Genomic DNA, 14,784 nt, shown 5'->3' with positions numbered 1-14,784 from the left:
GTGAAGTGGGGTCAAGCACCTGCATGATCGCAGGCTGGGAAGATTCTCCCGGCGGCCTAGTTGGGGCTGGAATAAAAGCCGGCCAGAATGGTTGAGGGAAGACCCGTTAATGGTGTTGAAGTCAGAAACAAGAAGGGGAATCTGTTGTTTGCTAAATGGGGGCAACCGAGCCTGCAGGACGCAGTCTGAGCACAGCAAGGGCTGACCTTGTCCAGGCTCCGGGGACTGGTGGACTTGGCCATCTAAGCGCAGTAGCCGAGTATGGCCAAGCCCAGACCCGCAGAGACCAGTGCAAGGCTGCTGTTGACCGAGGGGGACGGGCCCTCAGGCTGGCACTGTGGTTACTTGTAAGTAAGGCCAGGGAACACTCCCTTCCTTTCTTGAACGTGGAGCTGGAGAACGCTGTTCTCCGTAGGCTTTTGCACTGATACAGGCCAGAGAAAACAGTGCTTAGCCCGGCAGACAGGGTGGACAGGGAGAAGGGCAGGCCTCCAGGGTCGGCCTCCTGACGTGACACCAGGAGAGGTCTGCACGGTGTTACTGTCTGGGGAGGGTACCATACCGCCTCCTGTTACATCAGAGTGAGAGCTCCTGTGGAGTTCTTGAGAACTGGGCAGAGAGGGAGCTAAGTTTTTGGCAGCAAGAGAGGTTAACCCTTGGGATGGGCATAGAGGATTCTGTTATGGGATGTGAAGGAGTGTTGTTACCTGCTTGGGGTGGGTCGGGTGAAGTTCTGCCTTGAGCTTGTGAGGGCTCTGAGAGCCCCATCTGTGTTTGGTCACTGAGATGGGGTTGTTTCTGGCAGATAAAGACCGTGATGTTCGACAAAACCGGCACCATTACCCACGGGGTCCCCAAAGTCTCGAGGGTCCTCCTGCTCGTGGACATGGCCACGCTGCCGCTGCGGAAGGTGCTCGCTGTGGTGGGGACCGCGGAGGCCAGCAGCGAGCACCCCCTGGGCGTGGCAGTGACCAGATACTGTAAAGAGGTAGGTGCACTGGGCATTGCTGGGCCCTCGCTCCCCCCAGCTCCCCACTCCCACCAGCTGCCCCAAAAGACTCGCAGCTCCTTCCTCCACACACGCCTTTTCTCCTCGCCGCCCCTGGCCCCCCGAGCCAGCTGCTTCTGGCAGGGGGCCTTGGCATGTGTGCTTAAAGAGACTGGCTCAGATGGTAAAGAATCTGGCTGCGATGCAAGAGATGCAGGTTTAATCCTTGGGGCGGGAAGATCCCCTGGAGAAAGGAATGGCAACCCACTGCACTAGTCTTGCCTGGAGAATCCCATGGACAGAGGAGCCTGGTGGGCTACTGTCCCTGGGGTCGCAAACGGTTGGACACGACTGAGTTACTCACACTTTCACTTCGGTGTGTGTGGCCTGGAAACGGCTGGGCAGGCCCCCGTTGGAGCAGGTGGGGGTGCAGCTCACAGTGGCAGGTCCCCTCTCACGTTTCCAGATGATCACAAAGCAGCTCAGTGTGCAGGGTCATTCATTAGGCATTCCCTGAGCATCCGAGCTCGGGACAGTAAGAATTAATAAGATGCGAACTCTGCCTGCTGGGAGCTGAGGGTCGAGTGAGGAAGACAGATACACGGATTCAGTCCTTTATGAGCATTTCGTGCAAAGGGATATAAACATGGATGGGCTGTTGGGCCGAGGGCAGGAGAAGTCCGCTCCACAGGGGACGCCTGGGATGGAGGTGAAGCAGCAGAAGTGACCAGAGGCCTGTGGGTTGTTGGCAGAGTCAGTGGTGAGCCATCACCCTTGACTCTGCAGACAAAAGGGCCAGGTGAGCATTCTCTGTTTTTCATTCTGAACATGGAGGCCCCAGGGATGTGCTGGAATATTGCCCTGAACGTGTAAACTGTCTGGACGGTACAATCACCAGTAAATGTCATGGGTGACATGGATTCCTTGAGGAAAAGCTGACAACTCTTGACAGACAGGGAGTCTTCCAGAATGCTCATGTTGTGTTGCGTCCTTTGTGTGGGGCTCGGCTGTTTCCCCTCTCAACCTCCTGATGTTTCAGGAAAGATTCAGCTCACCCCAGGCATCCCTTCTGTTCTGTTAGCCAAATAAGCCCAGGTTCTTTCTCCTGCCGTGTCGCCCCTTTCCCCCAGGGTCTGTACACGGACAGTTAGCTCAGAAGAGTTAGTTACCACTTACCTATTCTGTAGTTTTATGAAATTATTATTTTTTTATTTTAATTTTTTTTTAATTTTAAAATCTTTAATTCTTACATGCGTTATTTTTAGCATAAAAATAAAATCTTCCCCCACTCTGGTACCTTCAGCCCTGCTGCCCCCAGCCTTTACTTGAAAGTGTTTGATGTGCATAGCCTTTGTCCTTTCTGGACCACATCCTGTTCAGCGTGCCCAGGCATCCAGATTCTAGGAGAGAATTTGTTAAGTCGCTCAGTTGTGCCTAACCCTGGACTGCAGCATGCCAGGGAAGCTCCATCACCAACTCCTGGAGCTTGCTCAAACTCATGTCCATTGAGTCAGTGATGCCATCCAGCCATCTCATCCTCTGTCATCCCCTTCTTATCCTGCCTTCAGTCTTTCCCAGCATCAGGCTCTCTTCCAGTGAGTCGGCTCTTCACATCAGGTGGCCAGAGTTGAGGCTGTTTTAAGCATCTGTGTCAGATGAGAGAAAAAGAGCTGCTGGCTCGAGTCCCTCTCTCTCCCTTTCTGGGAAGTTCTCCCACCGTCCCTCCCTTAATTCCCAGCAGCTGCTGCTCTCCCCGCTGCCCTCACCCCACCCCTGTCCTGCCTCCCTCTCAACTCACCCCTGTTCTCTGCTTCCTCTCCCCGTGCTCCCCAGGAACTTGGCACGGAGACCCTGGGGTGCTGCATGGACTTCCAGGCGGTGCCCGGCTGTGGAATCAGCTGCAAAGTCAGCAGCGTGGAGAGCATCCTTGCCCAGGGCGAGCGCCCGCAGGGCCCACCAACTGCTCACCAGAACAGAGTCGGCAGCGACCCTGCAGAAGCAGGTATCCTTGGCCTCGGTCTCCACCGCTCCGTCTGCTGGCGGCTGGGTCCAACCACCGAGAGCGCCAAGCCAGGCTCACCCCAAGGTTCCTGCTTGTGAGAGGGTTGACTAGGGGCTGGTGTGCTGCCCGTCTGCCTCCCAGGGCAGCCTGCAGGTTCTCTCATGTCCTCTGATGTGGCTCGATGCTAATGGCAGACAGAAGTGGCGTATGACTTAAAATTCACAGTTTGCTTTTTGTTGTTGTTCCGTCGCTTAGTCATGTCCAACTCTGCAACCCCATGGACTGCAGCATGCCAGCTTCCCTGTCCTTCACCATCTCCCTGAGCTTGCTCAAACTCATGTCCATTGAGTCAGTGATGCCATCCAACCATTTCATCCTCTGTCGTCCCCTTCTCCTCCTGCCCTGAACCTTTCCCAGCATCAAGGTCTTTTCCAAGGAGTCGGAGTTTGCTTACCTGCCCCCTAATCTTGAGTCTCCTCTTTCTTATCCCAGGCCAGTCTTGCTTCTCGTCAGCTACAGGGTAGACCAATGGGAGTCCTTTTGTTCTTGATAACCAGGAAACCTCCATGTAGTCGTCTCTGATGGGATATGACGTATTTACGAAGCTAGCAGCAGTCAGGGACAGAGGATGGAAGTGGTCTACCTAAGGAAGAGCGGACACTGGAGGGGCAGCTGCTTTTTGAATGATGGCCCTGGTTATTTAAAGAGTGGCTTGCTAGCCATCAACATAAGAATGGAACCAAAGCCTCAAACCAAAAAAAACCCAGGTTGAGTTTTGCTAAGTATATCAGTAGTTAAATTTTGATTTAGATTTTATTGTTACCCACCTTCTAACCATTTAAAGCCCGTGATGACCTTTCCTCTGCCTTGCAGGGACCTGGCTGTCCGTGTCATCTGAGTTAGAGGTGACAGGTGCAGGGCTCACCTGGCCTTTTAGGAGGTGTAGCCTCAGTGTTTTGCACACATGGGCTGGTGGTTGGCTGGTTCACCTTGTGTCGTCTGTACTGAGCCACAGAGGAGTCTAGTCAATTCTGAACACATCATTAACTGCTCTAATCCCTGTAGAAACGGCAGCAGACACCTCTAAAGGCCAGTAGGTACACTACGTGGCATTTAATGTGTTTGTAACACCTTCACACACCTTAATTCACACCACAGTTCTGCATGCTAATTGTCCTTTTCTTCCCCCCTGGTCCTTCAATGCTGGTGGCAAGAGATGCTTTCCAGGTTGTCGTTTTTCCAGAACCATCAAGTGGACATTTTGCTACGAGAAGGATCCCGTGGTCTTCAGTGCTTTCTCACGGTGACCTTGGGCTCTGTGGGAATAACCGCACCCTCTTTCGAGCAGACGCGGCCACACAGACCTTCTCTGTGCTGATCGGAAACCGGGAATGGATGAGGCGCAACGGCCTGACCGTCACCAGCGATGTCCGCGATGCCATGACTGACCACGAGACAAAGGGCCAGACGGCCATCCTGGTCGCCATCGATGGTACTGCCCCGCTCCCCTGCCCTCTGTTCTCGAGGGGAGCTGGAGACGCCAGGCAGAAATCGAGGCTTCCTTTAAAAAAAAAAGTTCCTCTCTGTTATTTTTAGTTCTATTTTCTCCTTCTCCCGAGTCCTTTGAGCCCACCGCCCCCTCAGCTCAAGAGCTGGAACTGACTCAATTAAAATGCCTCTTACCCACCTTCACTCTCGTTTCTCCATCACGCCTCAGCTCTCACACACCTTCCTGTGTCAGTCTCCAGAGTCACTGAAAACAAAACTCTACACAAGTGTTCTCTGTAGGAAGAGACCGAAAGGAAGGGTGGATTTCCTAGCTGTTTGGACAGTTGTCACTTTTTACGTAGCATTTGTTGTATATCTCATGTTTTAACAGCTAACAGTTATTGAGTTATTATGAGTCAGGCACTCCACAAAGCAATAGATGTTCCTTACAGAATATGTGGAAAATTCTGAGAACTTTGGAAGAAATGGAATATCCCTCATTATCCCACCCCTCAGGGAGCCGCTGCCAACTTTCTGATAGTCCTTCCAGACTTTTGTGTGCATCTGGAAATGTATATAAATTTAAAAAGCAAAATCAAAACAGTGTGTCCTGTTGTACGATCCGGCGTTTTGTTTTGGCCTGTGACATGGTGTTAGGGACACTGTCCCCGGCCACCAAGTCTGCCTTGCTCCTCCGCTGCCTGGGCCCTGGCGTGTGCTCACCCATGGTGTCTCCCCGGCAGGTGTACTGTGCGGCATGATCGCCGTTGCAGACTCGGTCAAGCAGGAGGCCGCCCTGGCCGTGCACACGCTGAAGAGCATGGGCGTGGACGTGGTGCTCATCACCGGGGACAACCGCAAGACAGCCAGGGCCATCGCCACCCAGGTGCGGGCCCGGGGCTGGCGTGTCTCCCACCTCGGCAATTACAGGCAATTTTAAGCTGGCAGAAACAGTTGGAGGAAAGGTGACTCAGTGGTAAAGAGTCGGCCTGCCAGTGCAGGAGATGCAGCTTCGATCCCTGGGTTGGGAAGGTCCCCTGGAGAAGGAAATGGCATCCCACTCCAGTGTTCTTGCCTGGAGAATCCAATGGACAGAGGAGCCTGGCGGGCTACAGTCCGTAGGTTCATAAGAGTCGGTCACACGACTGAGCAACTCAGCAATAACAGCAGCAGTGCGTGGAGCACTCAGCTTTCCTCTGCTCTTTTCTCTCCTCCGGGGCTTTCCTCTCCACCTGCTCTGATCTGCTCCGAGCCCACAGGGGGACCACCTTGCTGCTACCCCAAAGGCCACATCGCTGGAGCCTGGGTGCTATAATTTCTGCACAGCTGGCTGCAGCCCCAGAGAAGAAGTTATGGTGTTCTCTACTTCCCAGACTCTGCAGTGAGGAAGAAAGACCATGGCTTTAGGGCTGCGATAAACACTCTTGCCCCCTTTATGTTAAGGGAGTGTTTTGCCGCCCAGCTCTTCTCATGCCGCACCAGCTGGCTCCTGGGTCCCAGCAGGTCTCCCTCTGCACTTGGCTCTGAGTTTGCAGCACAAGGGCAGCACGGCTGCCTGCCTGCCTTCCTGGCCTGCTGCACGGGGATGGCTCCAGTGCAGACTCCTGGCAGTTATATACCAGCCCTTCGGGAAATGTGTGTAAAGCTGTCTGCTTTTGAAAATGACTTGGTTCTTAGAGGGGAGCAGTGGCACCTGTCTTAGCCATCCTTCTAAGAGTACTCACTTTCCCTAGTTAAAGCTCATTCAGGCATTCAGCAAGCACTCACTAAGCCGCGTCGAGAGCATGGCCCTCGGGGAGCTCACAGTTCTGTTGGGAGGGTGACCCAGGGGCGAGTGTAAACCGTGTACAGGGGGCTGCTAGCCTACCCCTCAGCCTGGCAGACAGGGACACCTTCCAGGGGAGAGGAGGCCTGAGTCAGGTGGTCCCCAGTCAGAATGGGGAGGGCTGGGGAAAGAGAAGAGCCCTTGGCAGGACCAAGCAGGTAGCGTGGCACCACCCGCAGGTGCCAGTGATGGCTGCTTTGGAGAGGTCACCGGGTCAGCATGTGGAGAGGAGCACTGGGAGGGTGGGACGTGGGGGTGGCATTGGGACCAGAGTGGGGGGTGCGTTTGCTGTGTGCCCCGGAATCTGCAGGGCTTGCTGTGGGGTGGGTTTGGGGTGGCTCCTGGGCTTCTGCTCCTGCTGCTGCCCCCTGGCAACACCGGATGTTATTGTGTACTTCTTTATCCAGTGCTGTTTCTCTTTCCTTCCAGGTTGGCATCAACAAAGTCTTTGCAGAGGTGCTGCCTTCTCACAAGGTGGCCAAGGTCCAGGAGCTGCAGAACCAGGGGAAGAGAGTGGCCATGGTGGGCGACGGCGTGAACGACTCCCCGGCACTGGCGCAGGCCGACGTGGGCATTGCCATCGGCACGGGCACTGACGTGGCCATCGAGGCGGCTGACGTTGTCCTCATCAGGGTGAGCTCGGCTGTGGCTCCCCGTCCCCGTGGCCCCCACCCACCCCACACACCCACTCACCTATGGTCCTCTCCCACAGAATGACCTGCTCGATGTGGTGGCCAGCATCCACCTCTCCAGGAGGACCGTCTGGAGAATACGGCTCAACCTGGTGCTGGCGCTGATCTACAACCTGATCGGGATCCCCGTCGCGGCAGGTAGGCCCTCACCGCCCTGTTCCCTGGACCCCAGCTGCGGCCAGAAGCCTCTGGAAAGAGTTAATTTGCTTATGTTCTGCTCTGTAAGTGTCTAAGGTAGAGGGCATGGGAGGGCATGGCAGTCAATACTCCAGTATTCTTGCTGGGAGAATCCCCATGGACAGAGGGGCCTGGCGGGCTACGGTCCACGGAGTCGCAAAGAGCATGAAAGACGAATGAGAAACTGCAGGGAGGAACCAGGCCTCCATTCACTCCAGGCCGCTCTGAAAAGCTGGCCAAGGTGCTTGATCCCATTTACCATGGCCTTATTTTCCAGAGCATTATTAAGACACACAGTCTGAAAAGTAATCATTCTTAACAGTTATGGGGCACCTGCTGCATGCTAGGTTCAGGGATCAATGCTTCAGAACTTTACCTTAAGAATTAATTCCCCCCAGGTTTTACCCTGACTCAGGAATAGTTGTGGAAAGCGATGGACGTTTTCTGCTTCCTAACCTCTCCCTCCCCCACTGAATCTTGTGTCACCCGACAGGGAAAGTTCTAGACCCTCATGCAAGGGAAACGTCCATGTGGGCCGAGACCTATTTTTTTTTCCTTTTCTTTCTTTTTTTTCAATTGGGATCTTCCCAGATCAGGGATCAAGCCCGTGTCTCCTGCATTGGCTGGCAGGTTCTTTACCACTGAGCCACCAGGGAAGCCCCGAGACCGTACTGAAACAAGACTTTCCCACCGCACGTGCCCCTCTTGTGCCTGATCACACGGTAGATCGGCGTGTCCGCCACAGCCTGGCTCTGGTAGATGCACCTCCTGCCCCAGAGCTGGCTCAGCGGCTCGTCCCTTCCCATGCTTGTGGCTCTATCCCGGGACCTGGTATCATCACCCTTTATCAAGGGCTTTGACGCCCTCGAGGAAAGACCTTCCGTGTAGACGGGGACCGTGGTCATTAGCATCTTGTCCCAGTGCTCACACCTCCGAGGGGCCCCGGGATGGCTGCCCCAAAGGGTCCCTGGGGTGCCCTGGAGCTTCCCCCAGACCAGTGATGCCACCTCTGGACGGTCCCAGGAAGGTCTGGACAGCTGGGGGACTCAGTTCCCTCGACTCAGTCCCCACCGCCCAGCTCTGAGTCAGCCTGCCTCAGCTCCACGGGCCCGTGGCCAGCACCCAGCAGGAGGCTTCTGAGCTGCCCAGAGGAGGACAGCATCGGGTGGGCAGCGAGGCTGGGCCCTCCTCGCTGTCTGCCCCGGGCCGCGGCCTGAGTGTCGTCCTCCCCTCGGCCAGGTGTCTTCATACCCATTGGCGTCGTGCTGCAGCCGTGGATGGGCTCGGCGGCCATGGCGGCCTCCTCCGTGTCTGTGGTCCTCTCGTCACTGCAGCTCAAGTGGTGAGTGCCCGTGGCTGGCCTGGGCCGGGGCAGGCGTGTGGCTCGCTCCCTCACCGGGGACACCTGCCACGGCCACAGCCAGAGGCCCTGAGCATGGCCTCGCATGTGTTTGCGTAAATGATTTCTCAACCTCGAGCCAGCGGTTTGCCGCTTAGCAGTCACCACGCGTGGCTTGTTCCAATTATTCTGCTCGAGGGCTGTTCATGTAAATATATGGTCATAGGATCCTGTTTGTTATCATTTTCCCTCTTACACGAGAGACGCTTATTCATGTTTTCATCTAACAAGAGTTAATAACAGCCTACTGTGTACCAGGGGGCTTCCCAGGTGGCTCTGATGGTCAAGAACCCGCCTGCCAATGCAGGAGACATAGGAGATCCGGGTTCGATCCCTGGGTTGAGAAGATCCCCAGGAGGAGGGCATGACAACCCTCTCCAGTGTTCTTGCCTGGAGAATCCCATGGACTGAGGAGCCTGGTGGGCTACAGTCCTTGGGGTCTCAGAGTCGGACACGACTGAAGCAACTTGACACGCATGCTCTATACTATGTACCAGGCATCTGGACTGAAGTTTCTGAATCAGGCAGAGCTGAACCTTAGCAGTTCAGTGGCCTTTCCTTTAAAACCCACGAGGTTCTGATACTGCGTGTCAGTAGAAGACTCGATGAGAGGGCTGCACGGGGCTTATTAAAAGGGGGGGGGGGGGGGGGGGGCGGCGGGATGCTGTGCGCCCAGGCTCAGGCGCTCTTGGATCCCCGCCCTGCAGCTACAGGAAGCCGGACCTGGCGCGGTACGAGGCGCAGGCGCACGGCCACATGAAGCCCCTGAGCGCGTCGCAGGTCAGCGTGCGCGTCGGCATGGACGACCGCCGGCGCGACTCCCCGCGGGCCTCGGCCTGGGACCAGGTCAGCTACGTCAGCCAGGTGTCCCTGTCCCCCCTCAAGTCCGACAAGCTGTCCCGGCACAGCGGCGCGGCCGACGACAGGGGCGACAAGTGGTCTCTGCTCCTGAATGACCGGGACGAGGAGCAGGGCATCTGAAAGCCGCCCCCGCGGCTGAGGCTCCCAGCCCGCAGCGGCAGCAGCAGGCAGCCGAGCCCCTCCAGGCCTGGGCGAATATTCTGGATCACCCCTTCCCTGCGCCCGGGGGCGCGATTCCCCGGGTTCCATGGGCTCCGGGGAAGGCGTGCTTGCCCACGCACTCGTGGGCTCATCGGACACCTTGCTGTGGCCTCAAGAAGAGGAAGGCCAAGCCCTCCTCGCATCCCCTGCCTTAGCATTTGTGACACGACCAGTCTCATTGGGTCCAGCATCTTCGCTGCGCCCCTCCACAGAGCTCATAGAAACTTAGGGGTCTGGCTCTTTCTGACAGCACCCGTGCGCATCGCGTGCCTGAGACCACCTGTACCTCAGGCGCCCCCTTGTTTTCTGCTGGGGCCGTCTCTTCCTCCTCTGCCCTTGACGGTGGGGGTGTGACACCCCGTCATCCGAGGGCAGGGCTGACATCCTCACATCCTCTCTGCTGCTCTCCAAGGGGCTCCTGTGCTCCTGCCTGAACCCCTTGCCCACGCGACCACCAGAAAGCCTGCCACACTTCTCCTTGGTGACCAGAGGTCTTGGTTGCCCGCGAACCGCTTCTTCCTAGAGTCCCGGCTTCTCACGCTTAATCCAGTGTGGTTGCTGACTGTCTGCTGCCTAGCTGGGCTGAGGGTCTGAGAGCCTGAGGCTTGAGAAATTCGGCTTCCTGTGGGGTCCTGGGGGAGGCATGTGGCTCAAGATACTGCTTGCCTGGTTTCAGGGGCTTCAGTTGCATGGCCTGTGGTGTGACAGTCGCCTCACAGGGTCTGGTATGGGGTTCAGGTCTGTGCTCCCCAGAGCCGCGCAGCCCTGGGGCAATGAGACCCAAGTAAGAGGACACCCCAGCTCTCCACGTGCTTCGACTCCTGCACATGGAGCTGGTGCCTTAGGAAGGGGGGTGCCCACCACTCCCAAGGGAGCTGTTTCTAACTTCCAGTGGCCTTAATGGTTGCATGATAATCAGAGCGACAGCAGTGGGCCCACGGCAGACTCCGAGCTTGGTGGTGATTGGCAGAGCCTGTGGAGGTCTGCTAATAGTAGCCAAATCTGACTAAGTGAGTAGAGCCTGTTCTCAGTTTCAAGGGAGAAGCCCTTATCACACACTTCACACACACTTTAGTTATTTACTGTCAGTTATTTTTCAGGGGGATGTAAGCACTTTTTATTGCTTACCTCTAATCGTCACAATGAACTAGCAAAGTAGATACAACATTGTCCACATTTCACACAGGCAGGAAACAGGCTCAGAGAGGCTAGGAATCCCACCAAGGATCACACAGCCAGTGTGCATGCCGGAGCAGGGATCTGAATTCATGTCCGCAGGCCCTGAAGTCTTTTCGCTAATTTGGCTCTACCGTCAACAGTTTGTTTGATAAGAAGCAACAAGGAAAAAGCCCTTGTTCCTGGAAGAACAAAGCTGCCAGGTGACGTATTCCCTGAACTGGCTTGAAATGTGACCTCGAGGTCATGTCACGTTGCCTTCAGATAGCTACTTCCCATTTGCATGTCATTGAGTCTATGCTGCATCTTACCCTCTAAAATCCGTGTGCAGGGTGGAGGTGTGGTTTTGTTTCCAGTCTTCCTTCCCCAGCCCCGTCCTGCTGTGTTCTCAGTTGTGTCCTTCTCCGTTCCCAGCTGCTGCTCTGGAAATGTTTCCTGTTTCCGCCGAGAAGGCTAATCATATCTAAAGAATACAATTGTATCAACTTTTCAAAAAGCTTTTAGGACCATAAATGTTATGTGTATAGGGACATGGAGATATTTATATAATTGTACAGAAGATAACCTTTTAGGTGTTCAAACAGTGTCAGGAATTTTTTTTGTTGTTTGTTTTTTTGGTCAGGAAAGAAGAATTCATATTTCAAAAACATTCCATGCTATATTTAGAATAAAATTTCATTTTTTTAATTCATCTAAAAACCTGCCTGTGCCTTGCTCTGTGTGAGAGGGAAGTGTGTATGGGCTGGTGTGGCGCCATCTTTGGGGAGAACTGAGGCGCTGGCTTTGCTTGGTGCCTTTTCGGGGGCAGAGATGGGTGAGGGGTGGCCAGAGCCCCCTGTTGGGCCATCCCAGCACTGTGTAAGCCCCTCCCTTCAGTGCCTGCCTCAGCGGTCTGTGGGGAGAGCTCAGGAAAGCACTCCCTCAGAGTGTCAATGCCGCAGGTTCAGACGTGGACTATATTACCCCATCAGATGCTGGTTGAGAGCGATTATCTACAAAAGGCTGTTCTCTGATGCACGCATCTTCATCAGGAGGGTGATGTCTTGGGATCCTCGTCCCTGAAGGAGTGAGGTGGGAAGAGGGGTAGAAAAGTCTGGAACAAAGCACTCTGCTGGGAAGCCTCTGGAGAGATCCTGGGGTAGGTGGGGGTGTCCTGAGTAAGCAATACCTAGAGGTGAAGCCACGGTGTCACTCATCATCCAAACCAGGACACTTTCAAGAGTGGAAGGAGGTGCTATTAATAATTACACCAGGGAATCTGGCCTAAACTGGGACTACCCAGGCTACCTGGGGTGTGTGGCCACCTGCCTTAAAAGGGAAATAGACATTGTGCAGTTTTCACTGACACACGCAATAGTAGCTTCACACACACCAGTTGAATGGTTTCATGGGCATGCTGGTGACTTAATCTTTCATCAGACGGGGAGAGCTCTCCCTTTGTCGCATTCTAGTACCAACCCTTCTCTGTAGAGTCATCGAGGTGATGGTCTTGGGGCTCAGTGTGACGCACAGCCGGAGAGTCACGCACAGGCTGTCCTAAGTGCCCTCCTGCGCCCTTAGGAGTTCATGCCAGGTGTCCCAGGCCCCTCTTCTGGATGCCCCAGCTGTGGGGGTTTCCTGTCGTATGCACGTCCCATTATGGAACGGGAAGGTTGATACCACCTGAACAAGGGAGTCCATTTCTTTAGAAAACAGATTGTCTTCTAAAACTTGAGCAAATTTGCCTGATAGAATTCCACATGCACCAGAATAAATCGTAACATCTGTCCATTCCTGAAAACTTTTCAGTCTTTAAGATCTCAATGAAAAACTGTGAAAGGATCACCATTAATATTTGTGTTAGTTGCTCCATTGTGTCCGACTCTTTGAGACCCCATGAACTGTAGCCCACCAGGCTTCTCTGTCCATGATATTTCCTAGGCAAGAATACTGGAGTGGGTTGCCATTTCCTTCTCTAGGGGATCTTTCTGACCCAGGGATCAAACTGAGGTCTTCGACATTGCAGGCAGATTCTTTACCATGTGAGCCACCAGGGAAAGATAAGTGAAAAACTGTGATAGGATCACCTATTAAATGAATGCAATAATTCTAGTTTTTCTTTTTTTCTTAAATGGCACCTGGAAATTGACATGTCAAAATATAGTTCTGTTCCCAAATTGTTCTGCTAGCTTAAGATGGAATAATGAAAATGACTTTTTAATTTTTTTAATTTTGTGTATTTATTTTTGGCTGCATCAGGTCTTAGTTGCAGGAGGCAGGCTTTCTATCATCGTGGTGTGTGGGCTGTTGCCCTGCAGCATGTGGGGTCTTAGTTCCCAGCCAGACACTGAACCTGCATACCCTGCATTGGAAGGCAGATTCTCAACCACTGGACCACCAGATAGCTCCCAAAATGACCTTTATTTTAAGAAAATCCAGCATAAGCCAAAATCAGCCAATCAAATAGGTGAATTAGAAAAAGGTTATTTGAATTATAGGATTTTTTTTTTCTTTGAAAAATTCCTAATGATATATCAGCAGAGAAGTTCCCTAATACATATATAATTCTTCCCAAGTTAATAAAATTTTATACACAGACAACCATTTTATCACTGCATCTTTTGTTTTGAAAAAAGTTGGGGGGTGCATATACAAAGAAATGCTTTAAGGAACCACTCTTGCTGACCCTCAGTTTCCCTTTCAGATTACCTTGATGTGTGGGAAAGCTGAGTGGGTGTTGGAAAGAATTGTGGAGTTCTTAGGAATGAAACCACCCTCCTTTCTTCATTTTCAACCTTAGCTTGGGCAGAGACACGCACACCACTGTTTGGGTTCCTTCCAGAGCGAGATGTCTGCTTGTCTGCCATGTTCCTTTGTGTAAAGACAATGACAAAGGCTGAAATTACAGGATAGAACATGAGAGCATTAAATAATGCTGTGAAATCCCAGAGTCTTTTTACTCTGCTCAAAAAGATGGAAAACACAGACTGATGGAAGGCCATCCAAAGGCTAAATGAAAATAAGAACTGATAGAAATTTAACATTTTTTCCCTCCAAAAAGGAAATGGTGATTATTTATTGCTGATAAAAACATGAAACTGCTTATAGGAATAATGTAAGCATGTAGAAATTTATCAAGGCGGGGAAGAGGCTGTCATACCCCCACACCACAAAAGGAAACCCCATGGAGGTGACTTCTTGAGGGGTGTGCTTTGTGGGTGGGACAGCGCTGGGACACTAAGGGAGCAAAGCCTGCCTGCCCATGGGGGCTCCAGCTCCTTGATCACATTGTAACCATCTGAGCACAGGGACTGTAGGGGTCCCGGGAAGGACCTGTTGTGAAACTGATCCCTTACCGGGCTCCAGTAAGGTCAGGGGACAAGCAACATTCAAATACTGTGGGCGCCACCATCGAGTCCATCACTCGCAGCTCAGCTGGCCCTCACAGTGGCCTTAAGAGCTCTTTACCTCCCTGCCCCATTTCAACAGTCAAGCTGGCTGTCCAGGACACAGAATCCAGGTGAGTGTTTGAACCCACTCCCTCCAGCCACAAAGTCCTAGTTCCATGTGCCCCTCTGACCCACCCCCTCCCTGTAAAGGTGACTCTGGGTACTCTGTGTAGCAGAAGAAGCTGGGTTTCTCCCGCCACTCCTTGGTGCTGTGCTTGGGGCAGAAGTGTCCTTTGACAGGACCGTGTGGTTTCTCTCGAGGGCCACCAGGTGTCTCTCTGACCAAAACAACTTAGTCTGTAGCCAGAGCCCCAATTCTCTTGATCATTTTGTTTTGTTTTGGATGTATCTGGAAACTCAAACTAAGCATCATCTTATTGAAAATGTAGGCGATGGGTCAGAATGTGAGGGTGGAGTTCAGCCCTGGCACTGGGTGCCTCTCTAATGGCGGCAGAGGATAGCATCACCCACTCAATGGATGTGAATTTGAGCAAACTCCAGGAGATTGTGGAGGACAGAGGACCCTGGCGTGCTGCAGTCCATGGGG

At 53.4% G+C, this 14,784-nt stretch overlaps 1 protein-coding gene across 1 annotated transcript in view; it reads left to right on the top strand.

Annotated features, from left to right (window-relative positions):
- The window catches only part of ATP7B (ATPase copper transporting beta), a 49,345-nt gene extending 39,793 nt beyond the window's left edge, over nucleotides 1–9,552 (top strand). The window contains exons 14-21 of the mRNA XM_052649907.1: nucleotides 806–988; nucleotides 2,822–2,990; nucleotides 4,339–4,482; nucleotides 5,222–5,364; nucleotides 6,733–6,936; nucleotides 7,016–7,133; nucleotides 8,412–8,514; nucleotides 9,279–9,552. Coding sequence (XP_052505867.1) covers nucleotides 806–988; nucleotides 2,822–2,990; nucleotides 4,339–4,482; nucleotides 5,222–5,364; nucleotides 6,733–6,936; nucleotides 7,016–7,133; nucleotides 8,412–8,514; nucleotides 9,279–9,552 — 1,338 coding nt within the window. The remainder of the gene's footprint in view (nucleotides 1–805; nucleotides 989–2,821; nucleotides 2,991–4,338; nucleotides 4,483–5,221; nucleotides 5,365–6,732; nucleotides 6,937–7,015; nucleotides 7,134–8,411; nucleotides 8,515–9,278) is intronic.
- Nucleotides 9,553–14,784: the final 5,232 nt, after the last annotated feature.

Source organism: Budorcas taxicolor, chromosome 12, assembly GCF_023091745.1.
Source record: "Budorcas taxicolor isolate Tak-1 chromosome 12, Takin1.1, whole genome shotgun sequence".
In the NCBI taxonomy this organism is placed as follows: domain Eukaryota; kingdom Metazoa; phylum Chordata; class Mammalia; order Artiodactyla; family Bovidae; genus Budorcas; species Budorcas taxicolor.
Note: the sequence above shows the minus strand (reverse complement) of the source record. Positions and strands in the feature narration are given on the sequence as shown.